The sequence below is a fragment of the Carcharhinus amblyrhynchos genome, chromosome 22, assembly GCF_965287045.1.
Source record: "Carcharhinus amblyrhynchos chromosome 22, sCarAmb.v2.hapA, whole genome shotgun sequence".
In the NCBI taxonomy this organism is placed as follows: domain Eukaryota; kingdom Metazoa; phylum Chordata; class Chondrichthyes; order Carcharhiniformes; family Carcharhinidae; genus Carcharhinus; species Carcharhinus amblyrhynchos.
In genome coordinates, this window is record NC_137345.1 from 26,581,294 (window position 1) to 26,603,060 (window position 21,767).

The 21,767-nt window shown below is 43.2% G+C and overlaps 1 protein-coding gene across 1 annotated transcript; it reads left to right on the top strand.

Annotated features, from left to right (window-relative positions):
• Positions 1-207: 207 nt before the first annotated feature.
• gpr25 (G protein-coupled receptor 25) lies at positions 208-1,275 on the top strand. Its single transcript, XM_080209640.1, has one exon. It carries the CDS (start codon positions 208-210, stop codon positions 1,273-1,275), a length of 1,068 nt encoding a protein of 355 aa, XP_080065766.1.
• The last annotated feature ends 20,492 nt before the right edge of the window (positions 1,276-21,767 follow it).

Here is a 21,767-nt window from a genome sequence, read left to right on the forward strand (position 1 = left end):
TGACATCAGAAACAGCTTCAGAGAGTTAGGTTGAAACCACTGTATAAAAAAAGGAGACCTTGGTGCTTTCAGCTCTTTATTTATTCGCTGTCTTGGTCCATCTTTATTTCTGTGAACAGTTTGTACCAATTGAACGACAACCCGTGCGGACGGTTGTTTTAAACAGTCGCTTCAGGTGAGAGTGAATTTGCAACAACCTGAACAGAAATGACCACTGAAGTTGGATTCACTATGAACTATACATACCACAATTATTCTTCATATTCGGAGGATTACTATTGGGATTACATGCCTGAAGAAATCTGCCAATATGAGAATCTGCCTTATGTAAACATTGCTATCTCAGTTCTCTACTACCTGATCTTCATTGTTGGGTCAACGGGTAACATGTTTGTCATCTTGGTAATGATGTTCAAGGAGAGGAGGCGGAGGAGACTGGTGGACACTTTTGTGATCAACTTAGCCTTAGCAGACCTGGCCTTTGTCTTCACCCTGCCTTTCTGGGCAGTCTCTGCCAGCAACAACCACCTGTGGACCTTTGGCAGTGCCTTCTGCAAACTCAGCAGCTACATCGTGGCTGTCAACAAGTACTCCAGCATCTTCTTCCTGACCAGTATGAGCATTGACCGATATTTGGCCATTGTCAAGCTGGTGAACTTCAGGCACGTCCGAACCCAGAAGTATGCCTTGACCATCAGCTTAGTGATCTGGCTCTCCTCTCTGCTGCTGGCCATCCCCTCTGGCTACTTCCGAAAATCGGACCAAATGAACATGACCTATTGCTCAGAGGACACGAATTCTCTCTTTCTACGAACCTTCAACCTGACTGTCATCAACCTGACTTTTGTCCTGCCTGTTTTCATCATCCTCTTCTGCTACTGCTCCATCCTGGCCTCGCTGGCCCAACATTACAGCCACAGCAAAAAGCTCACCCAGAGGAGGGAAAACTCCGTAAAAATCGTCTTCGCCATCGTCTCGGCTTTCGTCTTATCCTGGCTGCCCTTTAACGTCTTCAAAACGATGGCCCTGTACCTGCAGTTCCGCAATGCTGACCTCTCTTGCTGGCCTGTGGTCAGCCGAGGCTTGGCCATCGCTTCCTGCATCGCTTTCCTGAATAGCTGCGTGAATCCCATCATCTACGCCTTCCTGGACCGGAATTTCAGGCAGAGAACCAGCTGGATGGGCGCCCACGTCTATGCGAATCTGGGAAGGAGAAGGAGCTACTTCAGCTCTGGCTCAGTGGTAACGGAGAGTAGCACAGCGACCAGGGTGTAGAGCTAAATTGCAGACTTCACGCAGCTTCAGACACTTGGACCTCAGGCAGACTGTCCAGTGTTGCACTTCATCTTGACAGTAAGTGGCATACAAACCGTGTTTGGACACTGTTGCACAATGTGGACTGCATCAACATGTACAATTATTGCCAAAAGAGCTTGTTACCAAAAGCTTTGACAAAGGGTCATCTGGACTCCAAAAGTCAGCTCTTTTCTCTCCTTACAGGTGATGCCAGATGTGCTGAGATTTTCCAGCACTTTGGTTTCCCCTTTGGTTTCAGATTCCAGTACCTGCCGTAATTTGCTTTTATTTGTGTACAATTGTTACCAAGCAGCAGATCTCTGTTAGACTGGTTTCAAAAAGAGAAAATGCTGGAAAATCTCAACAGGTCTGGCAATCTGCTGCCAGACCTGCTAAGATTTTAAAGCGTTTTCTCTTTTGGTTTCAGATTCCAGCATCCGCAGTAATTTGCTTTTATCCAATGTTAGATTGGCTTGTTCTGTAAACAGTAAAACAAAAGCATTTTTCTTCCAATGTTACCAGTGTGTCTGCGCCGCTTTTACCATTACAAATTGAATTGAATAAAAGTACCTTTCTTTCATTAAAGCAACTACTTCTCTCGGTCCTTTCTTTTTTGGTTGCATGTTTGAAACTGAAAGTTTTTTTTAGAAAAAGTGAACTAACAGATTGCGGAAGCTTGCAAGAAACACAAAACTTTAAGCACTGGTTTGACACAAACATGTCTAAGCAACAAATTCATTCACACTAGTTCCCTTTACAATAATAAGATAACTAGTCTAAAGAGTTAATGGAAGAAATCATTTATAATATAGATTAATATGACACGAAAGCCAATCACAAATCTCTGAACATGATACTAAACAAGCCGAGTACATTGCAAGTGGATTCATGTGTAATTGGACTTATAGTTGGCAAATGAATTATAATCCAGATAACCCATAAAATGATTAGTAAAGCAACAGTGAACCAAACAAGAAGCAAGCATGAGATGGAACAGTTGTACACCATTGTCAGGAAAGAGAGTGGCACAATAAGAAGTCTCACAACATCAGGTTAAAGTCCAACAGGTTTATTGGGGATCATGAGCTTTTGGAGCATTGCTCCTTCATCAGGGTACTCACCTGATGAAGGAGCAGCACTTCTTACTCTGCTACCCGAATCCAATGCCGGCATCCACATCAGAAAAGAGATTGGAGACAATTATAAATAAATCTATGAACAAGGTGACTAGCTACACTTTAAAAAAAAGTACTTATTTATTTATGATTTAAATGCAAGGAACTTGTCTAATTTTGGTGTGAAAAATGTCAGGATATGACCATCTACTATTATTTTCAGATGCAGAACAAAGGTGCAGAGTGTCAAAGACAACCTGAAGAATGTGGCAGTTGGCTCTGATGGGATTGGAGAGGTCCGGGTGGGGGGGGGAGGAGAGCTGGGGGGGCAGAAGGAACAAGATGGAAAGCGAGATTTTAGAAGTTGAAAAATAAAATATGTCTCGAGTAATAAAAACGGTTGACTGAGATGAAAAGAAGAAATGAAATAAAATAAATGGGAATGGTGAAGGTGGAGGGGAGAATTCAAGTTCTGAAGTTGTTGAACTCGATGTTCATTCCAGAAGGCTATAAAGTGTCTGATCGGAAGGTGAGGCCCTGTTCCTCCAGTTTGCATTGGGCTGCATTTGAACATTGCAAAAGGCCAAGGACAGACCTTTTGACTCCTGCTTGTGAAAGGACTGAAGGTGTTCTGAAAAGCAATCACCCAGTCTGTGTTTGCCCTCTCTGATGGAGAGTAGACCGCATTGGGAGCAGCAAATGCAATGGACCAGATTAAAAGAGCTGCATGTGAAGCATTGCTTCACCTGAAAAGAGTGTTTGGGCCCTGGGATGGTGAGCAGGGAGGAGGTAAAGGGACAGGAGTTGCATCTTCTACGATTGCGCAGGAAGATGCCATTGGCGGCGGGTAAGATGTTGGGTGTGATGGCCACGTGGACCAGGATGTCCCGGAGAGAATGGAGCCTGTGGAATGTTGACATGGGGAGTGAGGGGACAATGTTTTGAGTGGTGGCATCATGCTGCAGTTTACAGAAATGATGAATGATGATCCTTCGAATCCGGAGGCTGGTGGGGTGAAAAATGAAGACCAAGTGGACCCTATCCTGGGTTTTGGGAGGGAGGGGTGGAGGTGAGGCCGCAACTGGAGTACTGTGTGCAGTTTTGGTCACCTCATTTGTGGAAGGATATATTGGCCTTGGAGGGAGTGCAGAGAAGGTTCACTAGGCTGATACCGGAGATGAGGGGGTTAGCCTATGAGGAGAGATTGAATAGACTGGGTCTGTACTCATTGGAGTTTAGAAGGCTGAGGGGGGATCTTTTAGAGACATATAAGATAATGAAGGGGATAGATAGGGTAGAGATAGAGAGATTCTTCCCGCTTAGAAAGGATAGCAGAACTAGAGGGCACAGCCTCAAAATAAGGTGGTGGGGGGGGTGCAGTTTAGATCGGAGTTGAGTAGGAACTTCTTCGCTCAAAGGGTGGTGAATCTCTGGGATTCTCTGCCCGTTGAAGTGGTGGAGGCTACCTCGCTGAATATGTTTAAGTCACAGGTAGATAGGTTTCTGATAAACAAGGGAATTAAGGGTTATGGGGAGAAAGCAGGAAAGTGGAACTGATCCACTTCAGATCGGCCATGATCTTGTTGAATGGCGGGGCAGGCTCGAAGGGCTAGATGGCCTACTCCTGCTCCTATTTCTTATGTTCTAATATGGTTGAGAGCCCTGTCAACCACAGTGGATGGTTTAGAAAGAAGGAAGACCTATCAGCAGTGCCATTTTGGAAAGAGGCATCATCAAAACTGATGAGGCAGAGGCAAAGGAACTGAGAAAATGGGATGGAGTGCTTACAAGATGTAGGGTGTGAACAGCTGTCATCAAGGTAGCTGTGAGAATCAGTTAGCTTGTACTGGATACTGATGGACTGTCCATCACCGGAAATCGAGACAGAGAGGGCAAAGAAGGGAAGAGGAGTGTCACAGGTTCCTTCCTAAATCTTCCTAAGGCTGCATGGTGGCACAGTGGTCAGCACTGCTGCCTCACAGCATCAGGGATTTGAGATCAATTCCTGGCTTGGGTCACTATCCATGCAGAGTCTGCACATTCTCCCCATGTTTGTGTGGGTTTCCTCCGGGTGCTCTGGTGTCCTCCCACAGTCTGAAAGACGTGCTGGTTAGTTCCACTGGCCATGCTAAATTCTCCGTCAGTGTACCCGAAAATCCCCTAGAGTGGCGAGTAGGGGATTTTCGCAGCATTTTCATTGCAGTGTTAATGTAAGCCTACTTGTGACATTAATAAATAAACTTTAAATAAAACAGTGAAATTATAATGTGGGATTAGGAGGCGAAGCAAGGGGAAAATAAAGTTGAGCTTAACTGACTGTTTTTTACTCCTATAACAAAAATTGCTTGTAATATTGTCGGTTGCGTAAATGTTTATTTAACCCATTATAAACTTGCAAGTGTTTTGATTTGCTGCATTGAAAACCTTTATTTCTGGACTGGACTGCACAAGGACAAAGACAAGGACTGCAGCTTTTGTCTATTATTACAAAAACACAGTGATACAACTGCAATTGTAGGCAGTGAGATGCGCTGGTAAGGAGTGAGCACTATTTGGTTCAGTCCCTTGACTCAACCATCCTTCCTGCATGTCTGATCAATGTTTTGCTGATACTTTTCAAAAAAGATCCACTGCAGGAGCAGCTGGCAGGTAGAAAAGCAAAGATAAGACAAAATACAATGGATGCTGGAAATCCAAAAACAAAACACTCAGCAAGTCAGGCATCATCTATGGAGGGAGAAATAGCATCGACATTTAGGTCAATGACTCTTCATCAGATAACCAGGGCAACCAGACACCTGTCATATTTCAGCCGCTATCTCTACTGAAAGAAATTGACACCCAGAAATGTTGGAATTCTGTGGCAGCAAACTTGCCACTCAAGCCATCTGGGGGGAGGCGGTACTGGAGTGTTCACTCTCTCATTTCCAGGGCTGGAGACTGGTGCTACAAAATGGCTACCGATCTCTCCAAACAGCAAATACTTACTTTTGGACTCAATTCTCATTTCTAACCTATATGAGTGTGTATGTATGTGCTTCATCACTTTTCTTGCATTAATTAGCTGATAAATTCATTCTTTCTTCAACTCAAGAAAGTCTGATTAAATTGGCTCCATTTACAACCTGAACACTGGACTAGGAAAAGGAATCCCAGAAGGAAATGGATCATTTTTAAATTAATCTTTTTGTAACCATGTGAGGAGGGGGTGGTTTAACTAAAGAAAGGGAGCTGGTTCATTATTCCACACCTTCGAGAACAAATTAGGGGAACCTCGCCTGGGACTGGGTGTAACAGATAAAGAAAGAACTTGGGTGAGGTAAGTGGGTGGACAGGATGAGGTATGGGCAAAGAAGAAGGGCAGATTAAGAGGTAGGGTGGGTTAGATAAATGGGTAAGGGGATAGGGTGGATAAAGGCATGGGTAAGAGGTGAGCATGGCAGGTAGGGGGTGGCAGGTGGTGGGGGTGGCAGGTGGGGGGGAAATGGCAGGTGGGCTGTGGTGGGTGATTGAGCACATGGCCTGAGGGTTAGGATTAAGTTTTACCCTGTTTAACAATTCCTGGGTAACATTTCCAGGTAACTTCAGAACTATCTTAAGTTTCTTACTCTATCTCAGAGATAGGGACTTTTCTGAAGGGTCCTGGCAAGTAGGGGAATTATCCAGCAGAAGTTCAAATTTCCTGGGCAAGTCACATGGAGTTCTTGTGCTGGGACTTCCGAGGTGTTCCATGACACATCTTCTGGGTTATTCCGGTGACCAGAAGTGCCAATTAAACTGCATCCAATGTTGGACGGTTGAAATGATTATAAAAACTAGAGTATTATGAACAAAATAAAAAATCAAATTGACTCATTCTGTAAGTTCAGAAGTTCGCTGTGGTCTGAGTGCAGCTTTGGAAAACCACCAAAACTAAAATGACTCATCCATACCTTGAGATTGGAAGACTCCAGGTCTGAGATTTGAAAGAAAAGGTCTCCAAGTTACTGTTACACAAAGCATTTTCAAAAAAAACCTTGTAAAATATAATTGGCAAGGCAGATGAGAAATATAATCCAAACTACATCATGTCAAGGATTCATTCATCTGTGCTCTGCCCAAAGGCAGGTCCTTGGCTTGATGTTTGCTGATGTGTCATTCTGTGCCAGTTCTTTGGCAGTTTGGTCAGTGGCAGTTTGCTATTGCCTTGCCACTCTCGAGGGTAGGGCAAGGGGGCAGGCTGCAAATCTACATCAAAGAGAGCAGAAATGGAATCCATGCCTTCAAGCATTAATCTGAACCACACCCAGCCTGTCTTGCCAACTCAGCTAACCAGCCCCTCTGTTGAGAATATTGAAATCCAAAGCAACTGCCAAAAAAAATCATATAATTGGAGAAATAAAATCTATTTTGAAGTCAGACAGTAGATTTTTTTTCAGTTGTGGGAGAAATTAGATGCGTATATTTCCATCTCCACAGTTCTTTGTTTCAGAAACTCTCCAATAATTCCAACCAAGTATTTTAGTGCTATTTGCTAATCACTTTTCTGTAATGTGGAGGTGCTTGCGTTGGACGGGGTGGGCACAATAAAAAGCCTCACAACACCAGGTTAAAGTCCAACAGGTTTATTTGGTAGCACGAGATTTTGGAGTGTTGCTTCTTTATCACTCACCCGATGAAGGAGCAGTGCTCCGAAAGTTCGAGATACCAAATAAACCTGTTGGACTTTAACCTGGTGTTGAGAGAGTTCTTACTGTTCCCACTTTTCTATAAGTAATGTCATTCATGTGCTTTCTGAGCACAAACAGAGTTACTAAGAAAAAAAGGGGGTGACATTAGTCTGCATCAGCAATGCGAAATGGATTTTGTGGTAAAGTGGCAGATGATTTTCAGATGAACACAAGAACACAGACACACAAGCAGGAATGCAAAGGTGAGGATTCTCCTGCCTAATACAAAGAGGCCAGATATCACCTCCACTGCTCTTCTGGCTGATTTCAGTTATCTCAACACAGATTGAGGTTGCAAACAAAGAAGCCTCCTGATTACAATTACCCACTGCTATCATATTGCATTTCACGATTGAGATATCAAGATTGAATCACAGTGATTTAGTTTTGAAAATTTCAAAGATTATATTTTTGTACATATTTGTTAAGATCTTCTTCACTAGCCCCCTCCCCCCACCCCACCCAACTCCCCATCCCCCATTCCTATTTGGGTGCCATATATTGCCCATTCCCATCTCATCACCGTGCTGCTATTCAATCAAAGGAGCACCCAAGCAATCTAATCTCATGGAGAACCGTCTGACTCTCAGTGCCAACTGTTAAGAGGTGTCTATGAATGTTACACACTGACTTGCTCTTTGATGCTCTGTTCTTGTCCATCAAACCTCAAGGTCTCTGCTCCCTTTGCCTTGATCTCCCTAATTAATTGGAAAAACCCTCGGAATTAGTTCAGGAAGGAAATGTGGATTATCTTCTCACTCCCTGGAACAGAACATCCATACAGCATTGCACTGTATCATAATTCCACCTGTTGTTAAGGGACTTAAATTAAAAAAAAAACAACTTCAGGGATAAACTTTAAAGCCAAATATGAGTTCAAGAATATAACTCCTGGATCTCTATCCTTCAGAGTTCCAATGAATTGCAATGGGAAGATGTTACCAAAAGTGAAAGGAAAATATTTAATATGAACATGTTTGCAAAGCTATGATAGATTTGTCCCATTTTGTATCATTGTGTCAACTTAGGTCCAAAACAGAATTTATAAATCACTTTTTTTGTGACAATAGTGATCCTGCCTGTGCTGAAGCAGCAAATGTTTAACATTCATTAATGTCAATTTCATAGTCCTTCCTAACAAAAGTGAAAATAATACTATCTACATATTTGAAGCTTTAACTCTACTACTCCCAAGCACTTTTCTCCCGCTCTGTTGGCAACACAATAAGCAACAATAACAGAACAGTTTTGGAAGAATTTACACTGCAAATCCTAAATAGTACAAGCAAAATTCATATTTCTAAACCTCTTTGCACCCAATTTAATTGCAGGCATGTAGAATGTATAATACATTGAATATCACATTTAACTGTTATTCTTAAGTCACCCTCACATATATTTTAAACAAATTTAAATGCACCCTTAACATTTTGCTTCACTTATGCCTGTCAGAATGGTTTGTATTCTAGTACTTGTTTCAGTGCTGGTACAATGCTAATCTTGTATTTTGTTACATGTTGCGTTTGTAATAAGCATAGATGTGCACAGCATTCACAATGTGTGCTGTGCTTTTGTTTTAAACGTATACTTCGGCATTTGCCATGTACACTACGAAGTCTCACAACACCAGATTAAAATCCAACAGGTTTATTTGGTAGCAAAAGCCATTGGCTTTCCGAGCGCTGCTCTTTCAAAAGACTTCTTACTGTGTTTACCCCAGTCCAACGCCGGCATCTCCACATCGTTTGCCATGTACACCAGATATTGCAAATAATGTCCTTCTATTTTATTTGAATGATGTGTTGAAAGAGATCAGTAAGACAAAACAGCAGTCACCACAACCGCGGTGACGTGAATATTTCGCAGGTGGATTTCTACCACTAAATAATCTTTTGTAAATGTTATTTCAGCTGGTGAAAAGTTAGGACTGTAATCGCGACTCATCAGGTCAAAATGATTCTTTTTGTAAATTCTGATGTATCATGACACAGTTCTTTTTTATATTTATTAACGATAGTGAAAATAGGTTTCAGTCAGATTCTGTGAGGGAAGAGAAATGGTATACCCCGGACTAACGACTGTGCAGAAGATAGCCACACCGTAGTTGAACTTTTCTTTTAAGGATGAGATTTCTTTTAAAAAATGTATTTGATAATAAAGATTTGCTTGTGAACCACTGCCATCACACTGTGTTAATCAAATTATTGTAAAGATCAAGGCAGAATCAATTTAATCTTATAAATTAATTAGAGCATTTCCTTGACCATAAAAGTATTCAATGCAATGGCGATGTTGCTTGAAATGCAACCATCCTTAAAGGGCATTTTTAAAATTATCAGCAGGATATTTCTGCAAGGGACTCGATAAGTAACGAAAAAAAGATTTAATTGTCTTCCGGTAGAAGATTTGCTTACAGCTTTACTATTGAAGTTTAGTTTGTGGTGTTAGATCTTCCAGTCTGTCAGTCAGTTCTTTTGCCGATGTTTTTCCTTTGATCTTCAACAATCGAACATCACCTCCAACATTAATCTCTCACAATCATCACTGGGGCAAAACTGCTTTATACTGAACCTTGCCTGCATTTAACACATCAGCAAGCTTACACTGGACTTGGCACTACCTGTGTAATTCAGTCATTCCAGGAACTCAACCACCAACACCAATATAAAAGCACCAGTCACGAGCAAATGAAGCAGCAGTGTACTTTGATTTACAATATTATCTTGCCTTTATGAAGAAATGGAAAAAGTGTCATCGCTTTTTCACGAAGGCGTCAGTTTTAACGTTGGCTAATGCAAATCAATTTTAAATCTGTCACCAACATCTCACGGAAAGCTTTTTTGTATATGAATCTCGTAAGCAATCTACTTTCTCAATTTTAGGTAAAAGATTCCATGACAATTTTGTGTCCTAACCAATATTTGTCTCTCAAAAAAATCCCTAAAGCTGATATTTCTTTATTTCCTCGCTGTGTGCAAATTGGCTGCCTCGTTTCACACACTATAACAGTGATTATCTTTCATCTTGGTTTGCAGAGCATTTTGTGACATCCTGAGATTGTGAAAAAGTGCAATATCTTCTTGCTTTTAAAGCCTGAAGCAATTGGAAAATTTAAGTAAAAATAGGAACACAGAAAATAACGTCTGGAATTCTGCGACCTCGCCCACATCTGGGATTCCCCAGTCCCGCTGCAGAGAATGGAGATTTGGCTGAGCGCCTAATTCTTCATTCTTGCTGGCAGGGGTGTCCGGCTGGAGGGGACCGGAGAATTCCAGCCATCACTTTGTGTTTTGCCAGCGCAATTTTCAACAGTGCCTTCAGGTACATTAAAATTTCAACTTTAAAATTCAATTAATATATATTTTTTAAAAATTAATGAGCTGAAATGTGGGTTTAGTTTGAATTCGGTGCTTGATGCCCTCCTGCAGCTGGAAACCAGGAGTTGAAGCCAGAGAAAGGAACTACTTAAAATCTCTACAAGTGCTCATTAAAAAAGTTGTGCAGTATTTTGGTGGCCAACACTTTGACTCATGCACTCTCCTAACAATAACTTGTGAGTAACTGTTTGCAAGAAAATGCAGCATTGATGTTGACACCAAGCACCACTTTATCACTTTATGTCCATTGCTGCTGAAGCTGTGTAGAGGACTTCTGAAGTGCACCAGAAGTTTTTTTTTTGGGACACTTCTGTCCAAACTTCATCAGCATTTAAGCAAGACAGCCTGGAAATTATCAGAGAATTCAACTGAAAGGAAATAATGATGTGCTGCTCCATTTTATTGGACACATATGAAAAGAGTCAACAGAAGAAGTGTTTGGGCATCTTGCTATGCACCCCCCCCCCCCCCCCCCCCCCCCGCCACCACCACCTCCCCTCCCCCCACCCTGTCCTGAAACGAGGAATAAGAGATCAGGCAGAGCAAAATGACAGGAAGGTGAGAAGGTTCTTTCCACTCCACAAATACAGGCAACTCCTCCTCCATTAATACCTCGAGTGCCACATCTGAGAACCTGCGCCAGCGTGCTACTTGGGTGGCAACCAGAGCAATTCATAATCTTCAGCAGAATTGGGTGCAAGGACTCTACAAAACTGCTCCACCAAAATTGTGACTAATCAGCATTCGAATTCTGAACCTAGTGGTTTCTTGTTTAGTACCTCGGTTAAATTCTAATGATGTGTATCAGCAATGAAGACCAAAACAATGTGGTAAACTCGGTCTTTCAAACAGGCGTTGTCTTCTTTTCACTCAACCCATTTAATGCCAGTTTCCACCCTTTAGCAAATTAACCCCAAACTGTTCACAGATTAAGTCTTGTGATGCAATGGGTAACATCCCTGCCACTGAGCCGGAAGCTCCGAGTCCCACCTTGACAGTCCTGTGCGTTCATGCAGTGGCCTCATAACAGGTTGAACATGTCAACCTGCAAACCTTTCCAAAACACTGGCGGTATCATAGAATCATAGAATTAATTTAGCATGGCCAGTCAACCTAACCTGCACAACTTTGGACTGTGGGAATAAACCGGAACATTGGAGGAAACTCACACATACAAGGGGAGAATGTACAAACTCCACACAAACAGTGACCGAAGCCAGGAATCGAACACGTGTCCCTGGCGCTGTAAGGCAGGAGTGCTAACCACAATGCCACCGTGTCGTCCTGTAAGAGTGGCAGAGATTCTTGGTCAGCCATGTGGCCTCACGCTACAAATCTCTGGCAACTGTTGACTTGTTCTAGTGCACCACTGGGTGCGGGAAGAGAACTGGAATAATTCATAGCATCAAACAGAAATTGATTGGAATAAATTGAATTTTAAAACTATCACAATGTAATGTCGCTATCATATGATGAAAGCATAACAGGGACAGAATTAAGAGTCCTCAGTCACTTGTCTTTCTTGCAGATGCAATGCTTGATAATCCTGCTTTGCTTTATTATAGTGTGAATACTACCCTCTAAAGTTAACAAGTGACACTGCATCCCTTTACACCACTTGTAAATAGATATTGCTAATTAAATACCTGTGCTTGCTGGAGTTTAAAAGACTGAGGGGTGATCTTATAGAGACACATAAGATAACGAAGGGGCTAGATAGGGTAGAGGCAGAGAGATTCTTTCCACTTAGAAAGGAAACAAGAACTAGAGGACGCAGCCTCAAAATAAGGGGGTGCGGGGGGGTCAGTTTAGAATAGAGTTGAAGAGGAGCTTCTTCCCTCAATTCTCTGCCCATTGAAGCGGTGGAGACTACCTCATTGAATATGTTTAAGTCACAGGTAGATAGATTTCTGATCGATAAGGGAATTAAGGGTTATGGGGAGCAGGTGGGTAAGTGGAACTGAATCACTTTCAGATCAGCCATGATCTTATTGAATGGCGGGGCAGGCTCGAAGGGCTAGATGGCCTACTCCTGCTCCTATTTCTAATGTTCTTATGTTCTTAAATGTCTTCATTTGTATAAAATTATATTGAGGCTGGAATTAAATGCTCCTTGCTGGCATTATCCTTTATTTCATCAGTGCCTGAACTGTTTTCTTTGTTCAGTCAGGACTATTTGAGTACAATGTATCATAAAATTTGCTTCACCAGAATCATTCACACAGAAAAACATAATACTTAAGCAAAATATTGCTCATACTTTCAGCCAGGCCTAAAAAGTTTGTGTCTAATATCCACAACTGAATTTTGAAAGGATTCACATTATTAATGGTTTTTTTTCTCTGCTTCCCAGTGGTGTGTGAATAATTTGCTTCATCTGCAAAGACCAATTTACATTTTTTTGTAAAATGTTGGTGATTTTCTCCCTTTTCTGGAGTCTTCCCATGCCTGGAGTTTTCCCTGACCAAATATTAAATGCGGCAAAGCCACAGGAAACACCAATGTATGCAAGAGATTGGGCGACGAGTAAATTGTGAGTCTCTCTGGAACTCCCTCATCCCTTGAATGAATTTTTGAAGACTACGCTGTTTAAAAGTTACTGCGTTCATGTTGACCTGTTGCCTACTCATGCCACCTAGTGGCTAATTACACAAAAAATAGTCTTAATGAGTTTAAATAAAAAAGATTGCAATTAATCTCAAAGTATCACATATCAAATTGAGCGTTTGCCACATTTTACAATCACATAAGGTCAGCCGAGGTAATTTTTTTTAGGAAATTTTCTGAGGTTGACTGAAGGTATTCACAGAACGGAGGAACATTATGTTTTCATCGCAAAGAATGCCAGTGTGCGGAGAAATGGAAATTAAATTTAATGCAAACAATTGTATCATACAGTAAAGAAAAATAGATGATATATATATATAACTATGGATGAAAGGTTATCAGGGCAAGTGGAAGATGGAGTTCAGGCCGCAATCTGATCAGCCAAGGTCTCACTGATTGAGGAATGGCTGGAGGGGCCGAATGGTCTACCCCTGCTCCTAATTCATATTCCCCTTATGTTATTTAATATGCTGAACATGTCGAACCAATGCAGAACAACAAGTATTTAAATAAATACAACGCTAAATTATATAGGGGGGATTTTTCCTGTTACGCCCGCCACGGGAATTGAAGCAGGCAGGGGGAGAGTGGACCATGACCGAGGTCAGTTGACCTCGGGTGGGATATTCCGGTTTTGGGGCGAAAGCGGCTGGAACAGTAGAATGCAAATCAAAGGATGCCGTCAAACTGTGTTGTGCTCTGGGTCAGACCACACCTTAATTATTGTGCTCAGTCTGATCACTGAGACTAAAGGGGTGCATTCAAACACTAGAGGGAGCACGAAATACAGGTGACTGACCCATAGCGGGTAATTGTAACTGTCAGAAACAGTTGCATTAGGATCAGGTGGGAAATTAAAAAGATGTTAGACCCTAATCCAGCCAGCTTTAAGGAGAGTTGAACCTGTGGTGAGGGATGGCTGGTAACCTGGCAGATTTCACCATGCTGAAAGCAGAGTCCCCAGTGCCCATCAGAGACATAATCCTCCCAAAACTGAACCCCACCTTAACTCTTCCACTTGACTGCTCAAACCTGACCCCTCAGGGCCAGCCCATCCCAAACTCCCAACTCCACATCTGGTGACTGGGGTGGAGGGTTGACTGACCTGGTCTCAGGAGTTGGTTCCTCAGTTAAATAAGACTGCGTGCTCTGCCCAGCCTTCTCTCCCACCACACTAATCCTCCCTGCATGATCCCGAACCATCTCATCACCACACTCACATCCTCTTGAGATGGTCTCTTTGGGTGCTCCCTTTGCCCTCTTCTGACCCAGGATCTCATTCGTGACTTTGAACTAACAAAGTGATCAACTTCTGGAATACACTTCCGGACAGCCTCATGTAAGAATAGAACCTGAGATCATTTAATGGTATAGTTCTCAAGGAATCAACAGAGATGGAGTGAATGGCCTTCTTCATTCATATAATCTTGTTAAACTGATAGGACTACATGTTTAATTTCCACAAAGCTTCTCCTGAATCCTAGCAGTTGATTAGAAGACCCTGGGGAAATGATAGTCGTTAACATTGTTTCTCTAGAGGTTATGCTGAGTTCAGAGATCCCAGGAACACACTGGATAATTCTAACGGCTAATTTTTTTTGACTTTGAGGCAGTATCGATTTTGCCTCTCTGACATGTCTGACAGTTTTGAAGTTTTACGCGAGTGACTTTGACCTTACTTCATGCGAAAGTCAGTCACAGAGAAAATAGGCGTCAGCTTGTAAAAGCTTAATTCAATCGAATACAACTATTAATTATGTTTACAGTTTTAAAATTAAAGTTTGTTATTTTCCAGTGAGGGTGATATTGTAATAGTACCATAGGCTGGATTTTATGCCCCACCCCGCCATACACACAGTGGCGCATTTGAAGGCGGGAGGGGGACAGGCTCATAAAATAAAGTGGCCTTTCCACTACACCCACACTGCCTCTGGTGTTACATTGAGTGGAAAATAATTCAGGCAGCATATTTGACCTTAGGCCTTAGGCAATTAATAGTCACTTAAGGGCCTTATTTCACCTCTGTTCCTCTTTTACCTGTGGCAGCTTTCACCATGCTGGCACTGCAGCTTTCTGGGCAAACTTGCCGTCAAAGGGTCCAGACAGCTGGCGACCGAGGAGGTTATTTGATCTGACTGTCTGCTCCTCTATTGCGGCTGGATGTTCCTGGAGAAGGAGCTTGCAGTGTCCATGGGCACCACTAGGATCTTCCGTGCTCACTGGGAACTGTAGGGACTGGAGTGTGTCATTAACCCCTTTCGTCACCTTTTGATTTGATGCTTTAAGTTTAATTCACAGATTGTTTTTGTTTTGGATGCCCCCTCACTCCGCACCTTAAAGGGGCCACCCTCCTTGCTTTGTCCCTCAGTTTATTTAAATTAGTTTAATTTGTTTCACCGGAAGAATGACACTGCATTTTCCACTTCTGCTAACCTGACTGGTCCAAACTCCCAGGGTGGGATTTTCTGATTGCCCTTGCCCCAAGCCCGGAAATTCAACCCGAGGTCAACAGACCTTTGCACGGTCCTGCCTGCTATGTGGCAGGCGGGATAGGAAATTCCCTAGACTCAGCTTTAAGTCTAACCTCTATCATTTCTTCCTCCTGAGGGACTGCCTTTAGTCTCAGCAGTGACCACTGTTCAAAGCTGGCTCTGTTGGAACACAGTAAGAAGTCTTACAACACCAGGTTAAAGTCCAACAGGTTTATTTGGTAGCAAACGCCACTAACTTTCGGAGCACTTGCTGTTCCTTCGTCAACCTGACCTGTTGGACTTTAACCTGTCGGAGATTGCCTCCAGATACAACTGTGGGGGAGCTTAGGGAAACTAATTTTAATTGCTGATCAGTGCCCCAATCTCTGTGGGATCCAGACTTCTTACTGTGTTTACCCCAGTCCAGTGCTGGTGCCTCTACATCATGGCTGTTGGAACTATATATAGACAGCAAATAATTGCTGCCTCACAGCATCAGGGACACAGGTTCAATTCTGGCCTCGCACATTTTCCCCATGTCTGCATGGGTTCCCTCCTGGCACTCCGGTTTCCTCCCACAGTTTAAAGATGTGTCGTTTGGACGGATTGAACATGTTAAATTGCCCTTTAGTGTCAGGGGATTAGCAGGGTATATGTTTGGGGATAGGGCCTGAGTGAGATTGTTGTTGGTTCAGCATTGATGGGCCAAATGGCCTCCTTCTAGGGATTCTATGATTCCACACACAGACTATATAAGAGAGCTGCTGACCAATCAAATTGGCTGGCTGCCCTTTAGGGTGGGACTTCCTCCTGGATGGAGGCGGAAGTCCCCACTCTGAAAGCATTCGAACGTTATTGCAGAGCAGCTGGGTTGGGGAACGGGGGTGGTGCAGGTTCAGGAAGAGAGGACTGGTAAAATCCAGCCCCATTTTTGGGCCAATCTGGATTCTTAATTTCATGCTTCTGGTCTTGGTATTTTGAACTATGCTTAAAACGTTTCATCTGAGTGGCTTCTTCTGAGTTCTTTTCAGCTTTCTAAAGCAGTAAGTTGTTGAGCCATGTTACCATGCTTATTACTACAACAACAACCTTCTACAGCCGAGACCAGGGGCGAGATCTAGCAGCCCAGTTCGCCATGGGCACAAATCCCGCTACGGTTGCTAAATCTCACAAAAGGGTCAAAACGGGATGTGCACCGGAGAGATCTCGATTTGAGATCTTCCCTGTCGCCTACAGGTGGTGTGGTCAGGTTCATGCCTTTGCAGACTTGTATCACTTTTAATAAGTATTAATATTATTGAATGGTTTTACGCCACAGCAACCAGTCACATTGAATCCTCCACCACCTATCTCCCGAATCCCACCACCACCACCAACAGCACCCCCCTCCCCCCCACCCATCATCACCCACTCAACCCAACCCCCCAGCCTGGTGGCATAGTGTTACACTGGCGCAAATCACAACTGTTTTTTTTTTGAAAATGAGTCGTGATGGCCACCTGGGTCGTGAAGGCGCCTGGGGCATCTGAAGGAGGGGTTTTGAAGGGGGAAATGCCAGCAGGGATCTGGCAGTGGGTAACCTTTTTCTAATGTGGGGGTGGGAGGGGAAAGGATTCGATCACAGCAAGGGAGGAGGCAACCGGGAGAGCCCCGATTACAACAAGTGGGGGAGGGGGGTAGGGAATGCCATCAATGGCAGGGGAAGGGGAGGACGATGGCTGAGAAGGGGGATACTGCCTCCAGATACTGCTCTGGGGGAGCTTGGGGAAACTAATTTTAATCGCTCATCAGAGCACCCGTTGAAGACAGAGCCCCAATCTCTGTGGGATCCAGCCTTGCCAGCTTTATCCTGCCAGAGCGATGGCATCAACCATGCCCCCCAAGTGCCAGAGAATCAGGGTCTGAAAATATTGACTGTATCCCTTGAGAGAAACACATTGGTTTGCAGTCAGACCCTGACACTGTAGCAGTGTTTGGAAAAATAACTTCTGTCCCAGATCATTTCACCCAACTGGTCTATTCCACACAAGGCTATTGAAACTTTAACATGGAAAAGTGTTTCAAGGTTCTTCACAGAGGTGTAACTTGTATAAAGACAAATACGGCTCTGGGCTCAATCTCAGGCCTATACTTGCCCAAGACTCTCTTCCCAGGAAAGGACTTTACATTCCGTGTCAACAACACTGCATTAGGAAGATTAAAAGCCCTGCTTTACCAGGGAACCCTGTTGGAAATGCATATTCTTGGGGTGTGACGCCAAATCTGGATTCAGCCATGATTCCCTCTCTACGCACCCTCCCCCAGACACACATAGGAACAAGCCTGTTGACATTCACTATAACAGTGTAGGCAGGAAGAATAACCACTGGGGCAACATCCAGGGAAGCAGCCAGTACCTAAGGAATATTCCCCATTCAGGAATCAAAACATAGAGGTGAGACAAGGGCAGGGAGAAATATCAGCGAATCACAAAGGTTTAGAAAAATGCCATCCTTCACCTGAAATTCAATCAGTCATTTGAAGCAGTTTACAGTGTAGATTGCTGGATCTAGATATGGACACCATCAGTTATGACATGAGATGAATTGTTGGTATATTGTATTGAAGCTTATTTAACCTTTTACTCTTTCAGCTCACCTTGTGCAATAGTGCAACCCATCTGGCGGGGATTGTAGAAATGGCAATACCGGTGGGGTGTGTACTCCATCATTCAGACCTGAAACACCCTGTGCTTTATCTCTGAGCCTTATTACGTTAACTGATCTCTACTCAGTGTTACAGGAATTTTAATTGACTTCAATTTTACCAGGCTGAAGGGAGGAAGATCACCCATTGCTCCCATACTGATTGTTAGATTAATCAGTGCTGAACATTGTACAGTTACATTAGATAATCATAGAATAGAATCCCTACAGTGTTGAAGGAGGCCATTCAGTCAACTGAGTTTGCACCGACTCCAACAGAGCATCCTACCCAGGCCCTATCCCCGTAACCCCACGTATTTACCCCACTAATTCCCCCTAAGCCACACATCCTGGGACTATGGGAGGAAATCGGAGCACCTGGAAGAAACCAACACACAAATGGGGAGAATGTGCAAATTCCACACAGTCACCCAAGGCTGGAATCGAACCCGGGTCCTTATTGCTGTGGGGCAGCAGTGCTTAACCACTGTGCAACTGTGTCACCTGTCTAACAGCTGGATCAAGTAGCCCGCCAGTGCTTGACGTTTAGGATGACTTTGAATAGATTGGCTTTTTGAGCGAGTTGCCACACCCATAAAAGACAGGAATGTGTCCAATGGCAAATCTCTAGCAACTCACTCGAGTGGACAATGAATTCTGTGTTGACCCTAGACGGTGAGATTGGCTGTTAGATGTGTCAAAGCTGCCTTTGGAGGTTGAATTGGGCAAAACAAGGATTTTCTTTGCAAATCCTCACACTAAAAATTGTTTTCAGACTTTAAGATTACAAATGTCAGTTTGTAGCTTTATTTAGATTTACTGAGAAATGACCTAGGATTGACTGCCAAGGTCTGTTTTAGTTCTTACTCAACTGATCTGGCAATGGTAACTCTTCAAAGTGAAAATAAAGGACCTAACAGTTGTGTTATTTCTCAGCTCAATGTGGTACTATCAAAAGGGGCATCTAAACTTCCTTTCCTTTCCATGTTACGAACCTATATTTGTAGGTGATGATATTCACTCTCTAGCAAAGTGGCGCTGATCATAGTGAACATGAGAATTACAAGCACTACCAACTCATTTCATGACATCTTGTAGTAATGTCAATGAAATGAAAATTTTGATCTTATTCAACCTGGAAATCTCAGCTTGGAATTAATATTTTTTGAGAATGGTCAGATTTCTAGCCAACTTTAGGAATTATTCTTAGACCGGTTGCATTTATTTGGAATCGGGAGAGATAACCTCTGAAGCACAATCAAAACTGGTCAGAAATTGGAAAAGTGGCATAAACCTAAATGAATGAGAATTGGACCGATTCAGAACAATCTGTTTGAACTAAACACTGTGATTAGGGAGGTTGTCAATCTTGTGCTGGGCAGTAAGATAAACATGGGGGCGGCACCCCATGACACCCCCCTGCTGCCACCCCCCACACCCCCCCACCCCCCACACACCCCCACCACCGCCCACCCCCCACCCCCACCCCATCCCCCACCCCCACCATCCCATTATAAAAGACATCCAATTTTCATTCCATTACTTTCATGCAGTGGCGCGGCACAGTGGCACAGTGGTTAATACTGTTGCCCCACAGCCCAGGGACCTGGGTTCGACTCCCGGCTTGGGTCATTGTTTGGAGTTTGTACGTTTTCCCGTGTCTTCGTGGGTTTCCTCCGGGTGCTCGGGTTTCCTCCCACATTCTGAAAATCGTGCTGGTTAGGTGCATAGACTCGAACAGGCGCCAGGCTGTGGCGACTGGAGGAATTTCACAGTAACTTCATTACAGTATTAATGTAAGCCTTACTTGTGAATAATAAATAAATAAACTTCATAAACTTTAAAATTTATCACATGGTTTCCTGAACACAACGTCTAGAATGAGATAGAAATCAGAATCAGAATCACTGGTGCTAATTCCCAATGGAACACTGAAGCTAATTGTACTGTACCTGCTCCTTGTTGGCCATGATGATACCTGGCTTTGCTGACAGAAAGGTTTTGGGTGTTTATTAAATTGCGACTGGAGCTTATTAGGTCAAAGAATCCCTACAGTGCATTAGAAGGCCATCAAGCCTTTACCAACAACAATCCTACCCACACCCTACTCCTTTAACCCCACAGATTAACCCTGCTAATCCCCTGACACGAAGAGTCAATTTAGCATGGTCAATCAACCAAACCCGCACATTTTTGGAGTGTGGGAGGAAACCAGAGCATCCAGAGGAAATCCATGCAGACACGGGGAGCATGTGTAAAGTCCACACAAGCAGTGACCCAAGACCGGAGTTGATCCTGGAACCCTGGCCCTGTGAGGCAGCAGTGTTAACCATTGTGCCACAACTGATCATAATTGTCTTACGGTACATCAATATACAGAAAGAAAATTAACATGTTTCCTGTTATTAAAAAAATTGGAAGCTCTTTTCACAGTTTTGGAGAGTAAGTGCAATATCTGATTGAGTAATGGTATGTACGTTTATGATAGCCCCCACAATCAGTGTGCTTCACTTGTTCTGTAAGGCTGATCTGAAAATGAACAGCAACAGTGACACTTCAATATCGGTAAGTCAGGAATGGATCAAAGGTATATTGAGCCATAGTTCCTGTTCCTGTCGGCTATCTAATAAGCCCGGTTGAAAAGTGTATGCCTGTGCAGACATTGGTTGAAGACTAGATTTGAATTAGTCTGTGATGTCCTCTCCGACCTCTTTGCTTAGAGCTTGTGTTTGAAGGGTGACCCAACTGGTCTCGAAACTAAAGAAATTGTAGCCTGCCCACAGGACACTGCCTTCACAGGCGAAGGCAACAAATGAAGAGACACAAAGGATATCTGAAATATCAACATCCCTTTTAGACAGTGGACCGATGAAAAGAGTTTGGAAGAAGAATTTTTTCAAAAATGAATAAATGTATTAAATTACCAAGAAATAAAAAGATGACGGTCTTACCTTACAGGAGGATTTGTGTCCAATTTCCCACTGAAGCAAACGCTGTATGTGTTTATCACTAATTAATATGAATCACTATCTGAAGCATTACAAATGCCAGCCAGTGCTATGGGTAAAGGTAGAACTGAAGGCAACTAAGTTATGAGGTTCCCTACGGCAGTGCCTCCCTTTTTTAACTTGCAAAGCTCTGTTTCGATGGTAACAAAAATGCTCATGGTCCAATCAAGACCCCTACAGACAAGTTTCTCCTTTTCTGTACAGATTCAACTGGAAATATTTGATTGACGGTGAACTCTTGAACCTTTTAATATCTGTCTGCATCAGTGAAACAAACTGATTGGCAAATACTCATTTCAGCTCTAACCTGTGCTGCTCACTGCAGGGTTCCCACACAGTAAAACGACCATCCGAGGACAGCTATTAATCAGCACAGGAAGTGGTGAAAACCAATGAGCCCTCCACAAACTATTCTCATCCGTGGTTAGACAGGTTCCCACACTATAGAGTGAAACATGAGAATTGCGTGTCACTATCTGTTAACTGCAATCGGCACAAAA

Bases quoted from the DNA above. Each gene is read 5' to 3' on its own strand.
- gpr25 (XM_080209640.1), top strand. From the start codon at position 208: ATGACCACTGAAGTTGGATTCACTATGAACTATACATACCACAATTAT.